Below are 20,967 nucleotides of genomic sequence, written 5' to 3'. Positions count from 1 at the left end.
GACTACTCCGATTATAAATATAAACGTGCTATAAAAGACTAAATGAATGATCCATGACTCATCATTTTCTATATTTTCATCATCTGAAAACAGTCAGCTAGTTGGCTTGGTGATCAAAGACTTACACTGGATCCATTGACCTTTAAAAAGAAACCCAACGACCCAAAGTCTGCTTCATACTTAGTTACGTGCCAGTGTCGTGCACTAAAAATAACAGATCTACAAGCGCACGACGTGTTGTAGTGTGACGCATTGTGAGCTTGTAGAGGATCAAAGCATGTGTGCACCTAAAGACATTGTTCTATGAAATACAAATGCTGCCACAAGAGCACACAGTAACAATGGCTCTCTAACCACAGACATTTCAATTCAGGGTTAAACAAATCGCTCTCAAGATTATACGAAGAATGTGAAATAATTGGCTGTGCGGTAATTAATACACAATGTGTTGTTAGGAAATATAATTCTAGGAAAACCTGCGCTGGTGAGATAAGGATTTAATTAGACGTCAACATGCCTTCCATACCTCTGTGATAAATGATAATCATGTCACTGCAGTGACTTGTACAGTTATGTGGGCTGACATCATGTCTTTATAGGGCATTCTTCACTGTCAGCTGTGCTCTCGTGATTGAGATCAAATCATATTGTATTTGGTGAACAAAAAATAAAGCAGCAAAGCCTTACTGCTTGGGAGCACACCGAATTCATATTTGAACTTTAAAGTTCAATTTGGAGTTATTAGACCAGTGACTGTTGAGTACCGACCTACTCGCAAAAGATGCAAGTTGGGAACGATGTTAAATATAGAGAATGCATGCCCCACCCTGTTATGCAATACGTGTTATTAGTTATACCCGTTGTCAGAGTACCTGTTGTAACAGTCTGTCTGTCTGTGACCCTTTTGTGCCCATATGGAAAAGTCCTTGTCAGTGGTAAACGCCCGTGAAGAATCAATGTGTGGAGAATGTCTGAAGAGTGCAATCTGACGAAAATATGTGAAAAGTGTGGGGAATCTGCCAAATCAAGCCTAGGCCGGGGTTGCCATGACAATCAATAGGCACATCTGTGCCACGGCCAGAGCCTTTTGTACAATGGGCAGTCGGATCGGTGGTTCTGGACAACCGCCTATCTAAATGGGACTCGACACTGCACTCTCTGAGGTCGTCTGCCGTCGTCTGGTAGAACGGTTCACGAGACTACAGACGTACAGAGACTGTGCATTTATCATAAGATAAGATAATGTAGTTCTACTGTTACACTAGCTGCATCTGTGACCTCACCTGTAGCTGTAGCTTGTGACTCTGTCTCATAGAACATACATGCGGCCCCCACCTTCACTTAATGTGGTCGGAATACTGATACATTATTGGTTTCAGCTATTACAATTCCAAACATGCAAACATGAGTCGCTTATATTGGCAGGTTAATGACTAATATTACAATATTATTGTCTTTTTTATGTCCAATGTATTTGTATTTAGTTCATAAAGTTAACATAACCATAATGAAAGGCATTTGAAAAAAATATATATAACTTTTCAGGATTCCAATAAAACAATTACAAAGAAATAATTCAAATATAGGAAGAAAAAAAAGCTGATCTACAAGCTCAAAACGCATCATTTTGAGCTTGTAGATCAGCTATTTTAGCTACAACAGTAATATGCAATATGGCCCTCTGGAGTGAGTGTGGAAATACAGTATAGTGGCCCTATCCATCGTCAAAGTTGCCCATCCCTGTAACATAGCGTTATCATCCAGACTTGGAGGTATGTTGTATCGCACATTTGAAGGTGACCGACATGTTCCTACGGATGTCTGCAGTAAAAACAGCCAGGGTGGTCAAATTATATTCCGCTATCAAACAACTGTTTAAATCAGGGTTTTTGACAGCCTGTGAAACGTTTTACACAGATCGCATTCCCGGTCAGCAGCAGATCAGGAATATGCTTCTGTGAACTGACTGACCTTTACGAATCCCTGTTCAACACATTTCTAACATCAATACATTAATACATCAATACTGTTTCATACGCTATAATGGACATACCAGGAAGAAAACATAAATTGATATACTGTACTGTCAACATTGTATACAGTATACTACTACATCATTTTGATCGATAAGATTTTATAGGTGACAAAAACGAAAAATAAATGCTATAAATAAATTAGGTAAATAGGCAATGCAGTCATATTCCTAAAAAAAATTGTAAAAGATGCTAGCTCATTTGTACGGTTTACACATACCAAAAGCACATAAATGTATAGTATATGGATGAGCTGTCAATCAGTGTAATGGCCTGTCGTTACTGTTAGAGAAATGAGATGTGGCGTGAGGACTGAGGGTCATGGGAGGACAGCGAGTGGAAGAGGGTCCGTTCAGTTCCATCAATCACTGGGCTTCAACCATAGACTGTAAGGCTTCAACCCCAACTTCCATGTCAAGCCTGAGTTATACTTAGTTGCGCCATGGGTGTTGCGGACTGAAAATAGCCGATCTACAAGCTTACAATGTGTCACAGTGTGACGCATTGTGCGCGTGTAGATCTGCTATTTTCGGTGTGTGACACCAGCATGCAATTAAGTATAAATCAAGCTTAACAGTGCCATTACATGCTTTATGAAATGGGTGTTTCACAACTTCAGTAATGAGAAGTAATTAAACTAATTATACATATAGGGAGGGAATATTGTCAAGCCCAGTTTAGCACGGCAAGCATTTTAAGTATGCTTGGCATTCAGTCAGTACAGACTCCATACATTGAGTGGGCTGTAGGCTGTTCTCGTGACACACCACAAGTTGCCCAGAGCTCTGGCTGTTAGTATCCTCTTGTAACCCTGCACGAGGTAACCAATCTGTTGAGGAATCTATACCGTAGCTGTATAGGAGCTGCTGGTGAACTCGATAACAGACCTCACACAGGTCCTGAGAGTAGGGGCGTCCGAGGTCAGTCACCTGAGGTGACTGTACATTATGTACAGTCACGTCTGACCTTTTTTAAATGTAATGACTAGGTTGTATTTGGAGCTTTTAGTAGCACAAGAAGTAGGTGTGGTTTTCCATTGCTGTTCAGCAATGCAGCATATGCTGTACATATGTACAGTATTTATGGAACTTTCTATGTTTTAGGTTACACCCATTAACCCATTATTGGGGTAATTGGGCTTGAAACTTGCTTGAGACTTTGCTTTAATTATTTGTCATACAGTATTTATGTAGTACATTGTGTTTTAATGTAGTTGAAAGAGCTTATTGATTTGAAAGGTCTAGCCAAAACAGTTCCTGGAGAAAATATTTGATTTACAAACAACTCCAACATTTTACATTCATGACTCCTTCATGGCAAAGTGATCATACAATTTAGGCATTTAGCAGACGCTCTTAATCCAGAGCGATTTACATTAAGCAAGAACAACAACAACAAAAAAAATCATGAATGCTATAGAGTGATGCTTAGTGATAGTTGGAAAAATGCTCATAGTTAGCATTGCATCAATAAACTCATCAGTCCTTTTATGCTTATTGGGATTTAGGAGATCAATGTTGTAACCACCACATAACATGTACCTTCTGATCTATTTTAGCAAACATTCTCTCCATAACATCTGTGAATATGTCAATGTTTGACCCTGGAGTTCTGTATACACAACTGACAATGACATTTATTTTAGTACCCATGCAAATTTCTATGGTTATACATTCTATTACATCATTACTAATAGTTGACATACTTTCTACTATCTTGTATCTAAGGTTTCTGTCTATGTACAAAGCCACACCCCCTTCCCCTTTGTTCACCCTGTTCCTATAGTTCAGTTCATTTCCATACAGCTCTATGTTATGCAGACCCTTCTCAGGGTTAAGCCATGTCTCTGAAACAGCTATTATATTGAAGGGCTTGCTTGAAGTTTTTTTTCTCCAAAGTTGGCATATACAGTAGGCTTCTACTATTAAAATGAATGCCTGGTGTTGATGGCTGCTCCTGGGGCTGGCCTGGTGGTTACTGCCTGGTGCTGAACAGCAGCAGAAGGATCACGGGTAAAGACGAGCCCCACCTGTTTGAGCCTGGTGAAATGTTGTCCTTAATAAAGTAATTCCTTTGCCTAAGAATGGTGTGCGGGCCCTACATCCTTCCATGATTGCCTTATTAGCCCTGCACCCACTATCGAGGTGCATGTAAATAGGTATGCTCTCAATGAATTGGTGGCCCAAATTAAAATGTTTTATTTATTTATTTTTTATTTTTTACAAAAGATTTGGAGAGATAGGGAGACAGCACCTTTCATACTAAAAGAAGAAGTCCTCAGATCATAATACGCACAGAGTTTGACTCTGTATGCTTTTGACTGAACTGTTCACAGGTGTTGTATTGGAAAGACCACTCTGAGTAACAAAGCTCCACATCATTGACCAAGGGTCCAAGATGGGTCAAAAACTATTTTGGACCAATTCTGTCAGTGCCATATGTAAATGTCCCCGCATAGGTCACAAAGGGGAGGGAAAAAAAGCCCTTCAACTGAGATACGCGTCAAAACATTTAAACATGTTTGACAGTTGAAACCATCATTGACCTTCCAGCGGGCTTTAACCAGCTGCAGGGATTGAGCAGTTCAAAATAATCCCCACTGTCAAATGTCACTCAAGCTCAGAAATAACAGAAGTCATCATCCAGCTTAGCCTGGCTCCAATTTTCGGGAGAAGGACTCGTGAAAATTGCTATATTAACCGGCAGCCATGAAATCTGTTAATTTTCTTTTCTCCTACAATAGAGATCAAACAGTGGTGGATTTGGGTAATTAAGTGTCCTTGATGCCTGTTGATGTGAATAGCTCCACTTACACCTTCACTTTACGTCTCAAGTAAAGCCTAATTTATACTTTGTAGCACGTTGGTGTAGCTTGCCAAAAAGAACAGATATACAAGTTAACAACAGTTCACATCGTGCCACGTTGTTAGCTGGTATATCTGCTCTTTTTGGAGGAGCCAGCAAGGAGGGAGCAGGGCCTCTAAGCCAATCAGAGCCAGTGTGGTTCACAGCCTTATTCCACAGAGTTCATGTCAGACTTCTAATGACGCTGCCCTTCCATGAATACTCTCAATTATGTGAAATGATCTCTGTAATAAAGTCTTCAATCAAAGTCACAGACCCCCTGCAGAGAAGGTCCCGGGCATTACATAAAACTATGATTAACGCTGAGTGACTGGGTTCATAATTATGAGAAATCTGTAAAGCATCCCGTTTTAATTGCCTACTGTTTTGGTTTATTTACACAACAGATTAAGAGAGACACAACCCAATTCTAGTATGTCACCACATCGGGTCAACCAGATTGCCGACGATAAAAGCAAAAATTTACAGATTTTGCTTTCACTGTAATATGGCTTTTACAGTGTCTGTGGTCTATTTTTGGCATGTGTGCATGAAAGAGCTTCAAGCATACAGGACAAATGGAGGAACCGATGATCAACTTTTATGGTTTAGAAGCATTAGGGTCCCTTACACTTACAGCATAATTATCTGTTTGGATGTGTGCTTAAGAATTGTGAGTATTCATACAGTACATAATTTAGAAACACAAACATAAAGCAAAGGGGGTGGGGGAGTGGGGACTGGGAGGTTGGCATCGAGCCAAGAATCTGCATGATATCCTTGGGAAAGAAACACAAATATATAGTACTGTACAGAATACATCTACAAAATTAGAAATGTGCTTTTATCTGAAATCAAAGAGATGTTCGCAAATATATTAAACGCCACCTTTTGTTTTGGTAATAATGCATCATGCTGGGACTTGCTTTTCAAGCAACATGTAGATGTTTGTTTTTTGAACAAATATAATTAGGGTTTTTATTTGTATTTTTTATTTTTTTGGTGTAGCTGCAATGTTCAAGCTAATTTGTATTTAGTAAAATACAGTCCTTGATGAGCTATTCCCAGAGGCTAAGAGGCCCAGTTTGTATTTTGAATCGGCATAAAATCCTTGAATTAAAGAAAACTCAAGGGGCTCTCACACTTTCCAGAGATTGTAGAGTGGCAGAACGCAGTGAGATTAGAACGTCCGTCTCGGCGGAATTGGCCTACTCTATTTTCAGCGACGGCAGCATTTTGTAATTCTCCACAGGTACACTACGGAGTGACCTGCTGTACATGATCTACTCTATGAAGGCCTTGCTTCGCTGTGTGAAGGACGTCACGCTGTGCTTTTACTAACAGACTGGTTGTTGTTTCAGCCTTGGCATAATGAAAGTGTTCGGAAACAATATGCCACTCGTCTTACTTCTGCGGATCAAAGCTTGGTGTAATGATGCCCCCATGATGCCCCCCTTCAAAACGAGCATCCTCCAAACTCTAAATAGGGTACAGTACTAGTGCAATTTAAACAAACAAACAGCTAAGAAGCTGAGATATATTTAAATACTGCACAACCTCTGCCACTGGAAATAATTGTAAAAATATATAATAATTCATGTCAAGAGTATTGCAAAGATGAAATATGATGTGATGATTTTATCGTAGATGACATTATGAAACAGTTTCTCTCCTAAGCATTGATTAAAACCATGAGTTCCTTTGTTGTATGAATGCTGAATGAAATGGCCTGGTAGGAGCACTGAAAGGCACAGACAGAAAGCCAATGTCTTGTTGAAGCGATCATTAGTTACTATTTCATGTGTTTGTTCCTCCTCGGGATAACATCTGATTTAACATTCCCAATAGCTAGTGAATCACTGCCGATGCTCACCACCCAGACAACAGCCGTGTTTGTTTTTCCGCCAAGCTGTATTGACTGTAATGCTCAACAAACCTATTTGCCAAGAGAAATTTCTCAAATCTGAAATTATTCATGAAAATCAATCGTGCATAGTGCATGCGCTACACTCATCTAACAGAAGTCAAACTTCAACTAGAGGAAAAACAGGAATTGATGAATGTTCTTTCCTTATGGTCTGATTATTTGTGAACTCCAACAGCCCTCTCTAAACGTTCCACATTCTCCTCCTGTGATGTTTGCTGAAGACCCACATACTGCAATGTTTGTCTGGTTATTCGAGAAATAATGACATTATGGTTGTGCTATCAATTAGTACTGCATGCACACTTAATATCGTTATCTGCAGACCATCGTCATGGCCACATTTACTTTAATCTTGTCCAATTAATTTCCCGCTGACGTATACAGTAAACTGGGACTAGAATAAACTCAACCTATGAACCTCCAGTATGCATATCCAGTGGAAATTGTTTAACAAACAATGGGCTGTGCTAAGTGTGATAATACCTTGTGATATGAACTGTATACATTTTTTATGCGTAGTGTCCATATCACGTGGAGGCTGCCAACCATATGGAAGGATGTTGGGAGAGCATGCTGTTCAACTCCCATAAGTACTACTCCTAATGGGTGCTTTCTAGGGCTATTGTTACAGTAGGATTAATTGTTTCATAAAGAATGCATAATGTGGTCCTTCTAGTCCACATTCATTCTCATTTTTGCAATCTGTTCATTTTCAGCTACGAGTATTAGAGGAAATGTCATTATTCAGTATTAGAATTGGGCAATTTTTCACAGTTTTCAAAATTCTTTGAAATACAAACTTTATTTAAGAGGAAGCTTCAGTAAGCAGGCTTGTCTGACATACATAAAAACATCCTATAAATTAACTAGACAGGGACTACTGTTCCATTTTTATCCATTTGACGGCAACTGTAAACAGTATGCACCATGATCTCCTGGCGATCTAACCGCAGCCAGAAATATATGAAATATTCTGGTTTGTACTACAAGGCTCTAAACTTGAAGATAATCACTTAAGCCCTATTGTATACTTTTCCGTTCAACTGCACCAAACAACAAATAGCTAAAATAGTTTAATAATCCAAGCAGAGTAATAAAAGGATAGAGACCAAACTGGAGCGTTAGCCCCGCCCCCCGCTATTCATTTCAATAGAAGTTGCTCAGTGGCGTTTTGAAGCACCCGGAATACTGCTGGAAGTACAATTATAACTCAATGGCTCAAGCGAGCGGAAGTTTAGCCTAGCCTAGCGAGGTCCGGGGCTTACGCACGTGACGTCCTGAACGTCCGTCCACCTCCATGAAAGTGCTGCAATTCCACATTTCGCCAATAGGTAGTGTCAGCTTCAACGTTGGATAGCCTTACTGGGGGCTTGATGCATCGCTCACTCTGTCACATTTTGTGAACTTAGATCTGAAATTTCAATTTTCTCCAATAAAAATTGATATATATAATTTATTAACTATTGCACTCCTAATTCCAGGTCATCAGTTCATATATTCAGCATTCTAAAATGATATCTTTGTGTGAGGTAAAACATGGAAATACGCTGCTGTACAGTAGCTTAGAGGTCATATAGGATTTCATCAAACTGTTTTCTGGTGAATGAGTTTCCATCCATGTCCATAAGAGCATGAAAACATGAAAAAATAATTTAAAATCTTTTGGTGAATGCACTCGACTCTGCTTTCGGAAATGAATGGGGAGCTGTGTCATGTCTCTATGCGAGGTATTGTATGAAGAGGATGGATGCACAGAATACATCATGAGACAAATGAAATCAGATGGTGTAAACCCCTATAGAAAAGACCTGTTAAAAATTCATAAAGGTTAAAACAACTGTTTATTCTGAGCATTTCAACGAAGGACAGTACGCAGCTCCCTGTTGCATTGCCATCGCAAGCAATTAAAACAAACAAATACGTGCCTACTGTATTCAATTAGTCCATCAAACACAAACACGCACGCACACACACACACACACACACACACACACACACACACACACACACACACACACACACACACACACACACACACACACACACACACACACACACACACACACACACACACACACACACACACACACACACACACACACACACACACACACACGTTCATGTTGTGCACCATACCACCTTGGTCTCTTTTGTTTTAAAATTAATTTTCTTAAGCAGTTCTGTGTTGTTAGATATATGGAAAATAGCAGGAAAAGCATAAGAGACAACCAGAATGTCATGCCAGATGTGAACCTGTGACACCGTCATTGTTTGTGCCTTAGCCTTCTGAGCCAGAAGAGTCTCACAACACATGGTTTAATGTATTCTAGATAGATGATGTATTTATGCATGAGGAAACACAGGTAGAGCCAGTTTGAGAAAATCAGTGTCTGTTCTAATGTCAAATAGATATTTAACTGTCATCTGGAAATACTACTAGAGTGACAAAGATTATGTACAGTATCAGCTGATTACATGTGTGGTCTTGTGTGCTCCTCTAATGAGGGCTGCTCTTACCTTGGGTGGAATAATGGGGCCGGCCATGTAAGGAGCTAGACTTGGTGGAGGATCTGTGATGTAGGTTTTCTTGGGAGCTGGAGGCTGGTATCCAGGGGTGGGCTCAGGTACCCAGCCGCCAAGGCCACCTGCAAGGGTTGCACCGGGATAATGCTGATCTTGGTAGGCGGCAGGGCCCATGGGGGAAAAGCCTGGCTGCGGTGGTCCATAGGCAAAGTCAGGGCCTTTGGGCTGGGCGGGCATGTACTGCACCTGCGTGCCGCCACGGTGAGGCACCTGGTTCCCGGGGGCCTGCTGATGCTGAGGCCCCGGCTGGGCGGCCCGCACCTGGACATTGAAGGTGGGCTGGCTCGGAGTGGAGGCCGTGGCGTAGGAGGCGGCGACTGGCTGAGGAGCGGTCTGGAACTGGGGCTTGGCCACAGGGCTGGCAGAGGAGCCCCCCCCGGGGGCCTGGGGCTTGGGTGTAGATTTCTTGGTGGCAGTGAGAGGCGGCTGGTTGGGAATGACCATACGTTTGTAGCCTGTCACCGGAGCACCGGGACTGGCTGCTGGTGGTGGGACACTGGAGTTCTGGGTACAATGAAACAGAAGCAGATTTAACCACATGAACACTAGCGACCATATTCTGGGTATGTCATAATAGGTGAACATTTGGTGATAATAGGCAGACATTCAAGAAAGCACTAAGAAGTGTTTCGTTTAAAACCGTGGAACATGAGTTTGCATTGTGATAAATGGAAACTTGTAAAGTGTATTAATCCAAGCAGGAACACAAATACACAATCAATTGATTGATCATTCGGTTGTGGAGGAACCAACCCATCTGGCTGCAAACGCTTTTGAGATTTTCAAGGGGGCCCTGATCAAAAAAGGTTTCAGAACCACTGCTGTAGGTGGTAGCCTACTTATCCTACTGCTTATAGTCAAACATCTCACAAATAATTATAATAGTTATCAATCAGTGTGCAAATGCACATTGCTAAATTTGACAGACATCACTGTCCACAACTACAGTACAATTTATATTAAGAACTTAACACTAAATTTGAGCTCTCATTTTGAAAAGCCGCATTTCCGGTCCACTAGCAGTAGACATAACTTAGGAATCTACACAGAGCTGGGCAGGCCTTGTTTACAATGTGAATCCAGACCGGAGCTCTGGAGTGCTCCACATCGTCGGCTCTGTGCCGTCAAAAAACGTTGTTTTGCCATCTGGGACAAGGAATAGGAGATACAGGCGATTGAAAGAAAGGGATAGAATGGATTCTTATGGTGCCGATGATCTAAGTTGGGCGACGGAGTCTTGTGACAACAACAGCTAGCTACCCGATGCTAACGTAAGTAGCATTATGGCTCGATCCATCGAATGCACTATAAAAGCGCAATTGCCATTGATCTTCGGCAATGGCGTTAATTGTCAGTATCAAAATTAGGCTTCAATTGACAAAGGACTTCGGCAATGGCGGTATAAGTGTTAACCACTAATTTGTTGAATTTCATTTCAGAAAATGTTGTAAAGCAGTACTGAAAAGCATTTCTGCAGTAAACAGGATTAAACGAGATAAGTTGAGCAGCACAGTCCCGGTGAGCAGTGGAAGCGCGGCACTTTGATTCCAGAGCCATTTATTGATAGTGCGGTTTACAGTCGAGTAATTATCCAGCCGGCCTCCTCAGAGTCAATTACAAGGCTACCTCAACAGCGGAGGCTGTGCGCTGTCCCGACCGTGGCCGGCCATAAACCAGAGCTAATAAAGCAGGGAGGGAAGGGATAAATTGTTTGGTAGAGGACGCTGTGACAGCAGATTGGCAATGGCACATGACACTTGTGCTGACTCTAGCTGCATGTACGGGCAAGATGTTAAATCACAGAGATTTGTAGTGCCTGGTGTTCCTGGGAAGAAGAGACCAACATTACAGGAGCTCCGTGCTGGGATTCTCACTCTAACACCACCACTCCCATCTAGCTGTAATAGTTGATGTACTGTATAGGCCACAGATGAAAACATATAGAAAAATTATATATTTGTCCTGTCTTAGGGGCTTCTGTCCTCTACATAACTATGAACTGTTTTCCACTGATTATCGGTGTCAGACTTCCAACCAGACTAAAATGGGTGCTATCATTAACCTTGGCTGGTCTTATTAGGTTATTGCCTAAAGGGGAACAAATCAGAGTCAAATATTAATTTTGCAGCACTCTTTAGACCCTTTGAAAGTTGCCGTGATAAGATGTCTCCCTAAATTGGGTCAAAGTATTTGCAATTGATTTCCCTTAACAGCTGATCATTGCAGAGATACCATACACGCTACAGTCTACACTGCATTGGCATTTCCTTAAATATGGTGTAATCGCATCGATGGTGATCCATTCAGCATGTTAAAGTAAATCAAATCAAAAGTGTTGGTGGTAGTAGGGGTGTGTGTGTGTGTGTGTGTGTGTGTGTGTGTGTGTGTGTGTGTGTGTGTGTGTGTGTGAATAAGTGTTGATAACAGTTGTTATCTTTAAAAACAGAAACAAAACAAAGAGACAAACAAATAAAAACACCATAAAACAGCCTCTAGAATATTCTATGCTCCAAACTCAGATTTCTGTCTCAGTGATTATTGCTAAAAAAAAGAAAAAAAAGAAGTGTGTCTGCATACAGAATGTGGGGAACAATCTCAGCCATGCCCTTTAGGAAGTAAAATTACTCAATTTAAATGTTTCATGGTTTTTAAGTAGTCCAGATTATTAATTTATCTTTAAGGCCTTAAAACCTGCAGTAACATTTACTTAGCAGAGCACTGGAAATGCAAATAGGCCCCTCAAAATAATTACACCGTCATGGTACATTTTCCACCAATTAGATTAAAGTGTATGAATCCAGTCCTTTCTTAGGTGAAGGAACTGATATAAGGGATACAATTTCCAGACCTGAGAACTGTGTAAACAGTTTTATGCAGCACTGGAATCTGCACAGAATGTGTTTTATCGTTAAACACTGTTTATTTGATTTGATTAATTCAATAAAATAAATTCTGTTTGTGTCATGATGAGTACTTCAACACGCAAATTCTACGATGCGTTAAATGTTTTCACCGGAAAAAGTAACCTGTATGAATGTGGCATCACCAAATAAATAGTTTGATTTGAAAGATTTGTAGACACATTTTCGGATTGTTTATTGATCACACTCCTGGTGTGTAAGGGCCTTAGAACTCAGGTTAAAGGAATCAAGTTAAAATACACCCTTCCAGAGATGGTAACCAATCTTATCATCATATACTGTAATGCCACTTTTTTGTTTTGTTTTGTTGTGATAATCCTCCCTATTATAGAGTATATATAATTTGGCAACCCCTGTTCTAGTAGATATCGAGCTCATTCCTGTATGCTCAATGTTGATATCGCAGGAAACATATGACACCAGTTGAAGCAAGGAAACAGAATGACCTCAGGATATTTAATACGTCAAATGTCAAAAGTGATGGAGGCTTTTAACTGATAAACCTGGCATGAATGTCAGAAAGACTTCCTGAATTTCAGTTCCTATTATGGTAACAAAGCAAACATAAATAAATGAGCTATATCAGTGGCAACCGAAGGAGTTTATGTAGGATGAATGTGGTGTACTGTATCAATAAAATTAAGATCAATGGAAATCGACAGAATGGTTCCATTAGGGAACATCTAAAGAGGAGCCAACCAATGTGGGAGTCCTGAGAGCTACATGTACTGTACGTATCATATCTTGTCTGAGCTACAGCACTGGTCACTGCATGCCCCTTTACACTAAAAGATGTACTGTATGTAACCCCCAACCCCCTCTTTTCAAAAGCAAGATGTTGCTTTTGATCACATCATCCCTGCATCCATTGGCTCCCTGGGGCATACTGTACACTATGTGACACTGCTGTGAAGTGAGATGGCAGTATTTATACAGCTCTGAAAAGCAACATGCCGGCTGTTGGTGATACAGGGACATCCGTGCGAACATATCCATATTGAAGGATGCTGTGAATGACAATACATTCCTACAAGCCACACAAATGGTGGGAATAAAAAAATAATAATAAAAAGTGAAATTGGCTGATGTACAAGGTCACAAGTATGGCTATTCTTGCCATTCATCGTGCAACAAAGCATAAGCTTAATAAGACGCCATAAGATTCTGGTATGCACACGCAGATCCGACACACCAAAGGTCCGACATGCAGAAACAATGGTCGAACATGCACTGCTCCGTGCTTGCTTGCCGTTAGGCTTAGGTTAGGGTTTGAGGTACGTTGTGGGACCAATGACAGTTGGACCAAAAGTATGTTGGAACTAAAGCCTGTACCCAAGGTTCTACTGTGATGTCATTGAGATGCACAATCTGACCCACACAGACCAGTACAATATTTGTTCATACAGCTAAACCTCTCCGAAGCCCATGTGCATTCTGGTAAGATACTAGTGTAGATCCAGAGCTAGATTCGTCTGGCGGGCGGACCACGCCACAGCCACGCCACTCTCCCTCAGACTCCAAACCCACTCTCCCTCAGACAACAAACCCGATACAGTGATACACCCAGGACCACAGGCACGTCGCTATGACTCAGACATAACCACAAACGAGCCCGATATTCCCATATAGAAGTCACCATTTATATAATACATATAATAATATAAGAATGCATACACTAATACTGTACATCAATCATACAATAATCCTGGTAGCTTTGAAAAGTATGACTTGATGGCGCAAAAGCACAGGCATACTGATTCAACAGTGCAAGGGGTTCAAAGCCATGACAGGGTTAACAAGTGATGCTCTCTAGAATCTCTGTGTGGCACATTTTATTCCCGTGTGAGTATATGGCAGATGGCAGCCTATGAACATGACCGCATGAGGCTGAAAGACAAACTGCTCACACCTCAGCACACGCGTACGTTTAGCAACAACGGCAGGCTGTCACTGTCACATTCTCCCCTTTGTCGTCGGCAAACACAACAAAACCGCACACAACGGTTTGGAAAAAGTTTTTCCTTTCGCTGTGATTCAAACCGACGTTGCAAACAACTTACAGTGAGCGTGAAATCTCACAGAGACTCCTCAAGAAAGGCATTTTGACACATTAAAAAAGATTAGGATAGACTATGCAGACCTTGGGGGAGGCTGAGTAAAAACTGTAAACTTTGCATTTCAAACCACGAGAGTAGGGAGTTATTTTATAGCAAGCTTCAGGGAGAAAAAAACGTAAAGAGGCAGATATTTTTTTCATTTGTTTTTAGTTTTCATACACGTGATATTGTCTCTAAACTTCCTTCCTGCTCAGGTGGGGACACTGCATGTTTTGGCCTCAGCGTCTATGTGTATAACTTCTGTCCATCTCAGCCAACACACAGGTTCTGTGATCATCTCTACTTTCACAACTTTCACTCTGGCACAAACTGCACCAAACTGGAGTGAGTTTCGCTATTCACTCACATCCGCCCTCGGTATAGTCAGGCACATGACGGGGTTATCAGTCCTCTGCTTAAAAAATGGTTCCAGATAAGGCACATTAAGTGTGATTAAAGATGTCTCCTCGAAATGTGCCGAGACCCCCAGCTGTTTTGGAGACTATCTTCCATTTGCAGATAAGAGTGTATTATACAAGTATTCTGAACTTCATGCCGTCCTGCGTATCTCATAGTTTATTTTTTATACCAAGTTAAAAAAAATCAAACTAGGAAATTTGAATTACATTAAATGTTTTCAGTACTGCCATTATCTACTGTTAAGTATTACTATATTTCTGAGGCTGTAAGTTTTTCAGAGCACAGAGTGAAACATGGTCTCATTACTACAGCATCAAAAATAACTTGTTTGTTTAACAGGGTTTCAGCCTTTAAGGCATTGTAAATTGCTTTGCTCACACGCAATATGCAGCCTAAAATTAGGTGTGAGGGAGAGGGTGTGAAGGAAAAAGGTATCAGCACGCAAATGGTTAGATATTTGTACGAATAATAACTAGCAATGTGCATTTCTAGATAATTGGTAATACATTTCAATTTCAGACCTATTCTAAACGTTTTAAAGAAAATGTGTGAATTGTAATTTAAACCCTATACTGTACTGTACTTCATTGACCGGCGTCTGTACTCCGTCCCCTCCTTTTTCCTTCTACTGTACACCAAAACTTTTCTGATAATAGTGAACCTAAAGGCTCATCTCGATGACATCACAGTAGAATCTTATAGCTTCTTGTGGAACTAGAAGTAGCTGCGTACTGTATGTATGTTCAGATGCACATGTTCATACTGTATATGATCTAGACTCCAAAGAAAAAACACTTTTAATTAACAGCATGAATAAATACTGTAAATGAATACATAAACATGTTGCACAGCAGGGGGAAATTAAGACGGACTCTGTTGGAACTGAAATCAAATCAGCAAAGGTGAACAGCTTGGACTCCTCATGCATAGAAGGAAGCATGAGGTCAGTTCACTGCGGCGTAATGTATAGCCAAGTATGGGTCCTTGAAATTAAAAAGGTTGATAATCACTGACTTATTCGCACATCATAGAATGTACAGAGTGTGTATAGATCGGAGGAACAGATGCGAGAGCACGCCACGAGCCAGGTGGCGCGCTCGCACACTCATGCTCGGAGTGCTTTACCAGCCGGTTTGGAGAAGGGCGGCCAAGACAGATCCACAAAGATCAGGGCCGTGCCTCAACAGTGTTAGTTATGTAATCGCATGTAAAAACTGGGTTTCAAAAGACAAATGTGGTTAGTATGTATATTGCATCATTTGATATTAAGTATGATGTAACAACTTCATATGAAGTGGGACGTTAACTCGCTGATGCAACTGGAAATTTGGCTTTCTGGGCTCCAGGGTGAATAAAATGTGTCCCTGAGAATCAGCTACAGTACATGGCACACAGTAAAATCCAGAGTGTTTAATATGTGGACCCATTTTTACACTCTCAAGAATTATATTTAGATGTGTTAATAGCTCAAACACCATGCAAATCCAGTTTGGTCCAAGTGCAGATGTTACTACTCCCTTTTACATTACTACCAGTTTACTCCCTTCTTATTATTTTGTACTGTATTAAAAGATTCTCTCTGCTTTTATCTGTATCTGTCCTGTATTTCATACAGCTGAATTTCCCTCAGGGGATCAATAAAGAATAAAGATCTATTGAACTAACAATCTAGATTTGATCCAATTTCAACCTGGAGTCGCAGTAAAAGCAACATTTGTCAAAGATCTTGAATATAGCTAGACAGTAGACACAATACTGTAATAGATGCCGTCGCTCTGTGTATTTCACCTGCGACACCTACATAATCAGGGCTTAAGTGAACAATGGCTGGCTGTGTCTCAACGGGTTGCCTTTAACATGGAGGATGAACATATTTATGTGGAAGATGTCAAACAGTAGAAAGTTATTCTTCTTACATTCACCTCCTGCGGTACCACAGGCCTGCCCTGCCCTGCATTACGATTCACCCGTGCACTCGGAATTCCACACACTCCCGACCTCGCTCCTGTTCCAGAGGGCCGTGTACAGTTTAAAACATCCCTCCCTCATGTCAATGTCACCAGCCGCACAGATGGAAAACTGTATCTCTTCTCTCGGAGGCTGCTTGGCTATGTGTGTGTGTGTGTGTGTGTGTGTCTGTACATGTCGAGCGGAAGAGGCATAATATGCGATGACAGCAGTTGATGCTAAGCCTTTTAGCATTGTTGCTAGGAGGGTCGACTTTGTGATGTCAAGAGGAGGCAGGTTTCTGATGACAGTCACACAGCTTCCTGACTCAAACAAAGTGTGTCACCGGCTCGGGCCTGTTAATAAAAGACAATGGGGTGATAGTACTGTGCAGTTTATTAAACTAACGAACGTTGACGGAACACATGGAGCGCCTACGGCGCGAGTTCCTCTCTCCACAGTTGGCTGCCCCTGTCAAAACTCACAACCTGCTGCCATGCTGACCTTAAGGTCAATGGGTGCCGGTGGCTGCCTGGCAGCCTCTCTGCTCCATGCAGCAGCAGCTCAGCAATCAGAGGGGAGAGTAACGTGCAAAGCAAACAGAGATAAAGAGTTAACCACTCTTAAACCCTTGTCATAAAAAAAATCACAATTTTTGGAAAAATTCGCCTATGATGACATGCACGAAAGAAAATAGGGACGCCAGGTTGGAAGTGACACAGCCCAGTAATTGCAGGGCTGGAGTGTCAAGCATGATAGGATTCGCTGAGCCCCTTGTTGTCCGAGCACCCATGAACACTAAAATGTCCATAGCAAAGAATAGCTGCCCGGGGCCCATGACATTTTAGGAGGAATCAATGAGGCCAGGTTACTGGTACTGATACTGAGTAGCACAAGGAAGCTAGGAATAACTAATGCAAGCATAAGATTAAAGAGGGGGTATTTGTCACTCACTCATACAAGTACAAGCAGTGAAATGTTGCAGAAGGTGTTCCAGAAGATAATTACAAAATGACACCTTAATATTAGTGGCAGTTACATTTTGCAAGCTTTTTTCAAGCGGCCTCCTGGTGGCGCTATAACAGGCTGATGTGAAAACTTTGGGGCAGAGGTTCAGCTCTGGCTTCCAGGGAGTGTGTGTGTGCAGAGTGTGGCTGCGATCAAGCCAACGGTGCCAGAGATTAGCTGTCCACAGACGGACAGACACACACACGGACGGATGGAGTGCAAAACATACTCTCTCCCTATGCTTTCGGCCTGGTGGAGACAATAAAGTTGTAATATAGTACAGATAAAAAAGGCAGGTATCGGAAAAACCTCTACGTTTGCTGGTGTGAGGACATTACCTCCTCAAACTTTACAGTATGTTGTTAGCAATAGTTCAGATAATAAAAACATGACAAACCTTGCAATTGCACTCCTACTCTTCACCGTCTGTCTTTAAAAGGTCACGCAGGGAATAATAAGATTAACCATTATCGGTGACGTCAATGTTGAGTGCCACTCGACACCTACCGGTCACCTGTTTCATATTGATTCAGATTGATCCAGACTGTTGAGCTACTGAGCAGCTTAATGGAAATGGCCTCAGTCAGTGCTACTGTATAGGCCAGGTTGACAAACAGCATCCTTCTGTAGTCCATTATCAGGCCCAGTTTCCTACCACTCAACGTATCAAGTCTGAATGCCCTTCCTCCTCAATGATGCCAATCACAGAACCATGAACTGCTGTAAACAGCAAACTGAATATGAACCGCCTTTAAATAGGTCCTCCACGGCATCAGCTTTCAGGGTGAGTGACAAAATATCAACGAAGCACATTTTAAAATTCATATTCTGTCAATATGGTCAATTCTAAAGACACATTGGCGCTTAACTCCTGTCACTTGCAACCTACGGTAGCAAAACGACGAGGAAATTGATTATGGCTCTTGAGAAGAGATTTGGGGATTACTGTACTGTAGGTTTCCTCCTGTCACAGTGGGCCTGACATCTCACTAAGCACTGCTTTAATCCCAGCTGCAGTGGTACAGTAGATCACACAAAAAGGAATATACTCACTCACTGTACATGGTACGTACATACAACCTACAGGTATGTGACCTTCTCAGATGAAATGTACAAGGAACACATACCAGGGAGTGTGTGTGTGCAGAGTGTGGCTGCGATCAAGCCAACGGTGCCAGAGATTAGCTGTCCACAGACGGACAGACACACACACGGACGGATGGAGTGCAAAACATACTCTCTCCCTATGCTTTCGGCCTGGTGGAGACAATAAAGTTGTAATATAGTACAGAAAAAAAGGCAGGTATCGGAAAAACCTCTACGTTTGCTGGTGTGAGGACATTACCTCCTCAAACTTTACAGTATGTTGTTAGCAATAGTTCAGATAATAAAAACATGACAAACCTTGCAATTGCACTCACTGTACATGGTACGTACATACAACCTACAGGTATGTGACCTTCTCAGATGAAATGTACAAGGAACACATACAGACTCCTGGACCGAAAAACGGAGTCCATTCTGTCACTCAAGACTCAAGAGTTACTGCTCATTGGCCTGCCCCATGAGAGGCATACTGATTAGTGTAATAAATTGACACCTTCATTCAATGTAATCCAAAGTCTCATGTTTAAGTGGATTTCCCTGACCACAAACTATAGAAGAATACATTTTTTTTATATAGCGCATGCATATGGGGAGAGTGAGGGGGGGGGGGGGGGGGGGGTGTCCGCTGAGACCGCAGACATCAAACAGAGCGGCATATAGCCAACCAGGCACATACCTTTATGGATGCTCTATTAAAATGTTTACACTGCATTATAGAGCTGAACAAAGCCACTTCAAACCAGGAAAACATGACCCGTGAACGACCTCTGCAACTGAACCCTCAAGGGGTGTATCAAAGAAACCTCTTGATGTTGTATTGTAGGTGTCAGCTGCTGTACGTGGTTCGTTTAGGCTGAACAGTCTGCAGCAGCATTAGCGCCCTCTGTCAGATTCCAATTCTCTGCGGTATAAATCATGATTGAGGTAATAAGGTCCATAATGGGGTAGAGCACCTGTATGTGGGGCTTGCGTTGGTACAGTATTACGAACAGAATTTAACCCTGGTTTATACTGTGCTTACCCTGGTGTCCTGTGCCATGTTCACCATGGGTTGCATCATGACGCACAGTGAGCTTTTAGATCTGCCAAATCTTGTGCACCACATTACCCCTTATCCCTACACGTGTATTTTTTTACCGATCTACAAGCTCACAACATGAACATGTCGATCGGCTAGTTGAACAATTTCAATATGTTTCTCAAAATAGGCATGTCTGACTGTACCGCATGCGGTTTACCTTTCTGACTAATAAAGTATTCAATCAACCAGCTTTCATTTGAAATGTTTGAATGTCGGTTGCTACCACATTTTTTTTCTTTATTCCTTTCTTTTGCAAATACACATTTCATGCATATTTATTATACCACTGGTGTTCCACTGTTGTTGAAAAGTATTTGAACACACACACACACACACACACACACACACACACACACACACACACACACACACACACACACACACACACACACACACACACACACACACACACACACACACACACACACACACACACTTTGCAGAATGGAATTGTAATGTGACAATTGTAATGTGAAAAAAATCAAGAAAGTGAAAGCGCAGTGTCACTCTCATACATTCAACTGTGTTGAATGAGTAAGAGAGTCTACACCAGTGTGATGTGAACTGTCTCGCGTGCCTTACGGTACCTGACAGCTGATGCTGCTGTTTATATTCAACAGTAACATCGGGTAGCACCGCAGATCAAACGTATCTGTCTAGGATCTCAAGCACACAGCGAGCTCACACAGCATGGCAGAACCACCACACCACAGAGGATAACACCTTACACTTCATCTGCACTAGGTGCACTGAAATATAACGCAGAAAAAGTCTGAAAGCTTTGTTGCTGCTTGTTGTGTACACTAGTACGTACATTTATTGCAAGCATGACTGTGGTCCATGCTGAGCACCACATTCCAGCACGTTCACCCGTTACTGCTCAATGATGCTGTGCCGGGCCTCTAACTGTCTCTATTCCTATCATACACATTGAGGTCTGATTGCTGGTGACGTGTCAGTTTTCCCAGCAGTTTGGGGCCAGTCAGGGAGATAGGTGCCA

General features: G+C 41.7%; 1 protein-coding gene across 7 annotated transcripts in view; it reads right to left on the bottom strand.

The window, feature by feature from the left end:
• Positions 1-20,967, bottom strand: part of lpp (LIM domain containing preferred translocation partner in lipoma) — a 163,322-nt gene that overhangs the window by 53,075 nt on the left and 89,280 nt on the right. For all 7 annotated transcript variants that reach the window (XM_080770855.1, XM_080770857.1, XM_080770859.1 and 4 more), the window contains one exon: positions 9,322-9,891. In XM_080770855.1, the coding sequence (XP_080626981.1) occupies positions 9,322-9,891 (570 nt within the window). The remainder of the gene's footprint in view (positions 1-9,321; positions 9,892-20,967) is intronic.

Source organism: Protomyctophum bolini (assembly GCF_963924005.1).
Source record: "Protomyctophum bolini genome assembly, chromosome: 8".
In the NCBI taxonomy this organism is placed as follows: Eukaryota; Metazoa; Chordata; class Actinopteri; order Myctophiformes; family Myctophidae; genus Protomyctophum; species Protomyctophum bolini.
This window is presented reverse-complemented; position numbering and strand designations above follow the sequence as displayed.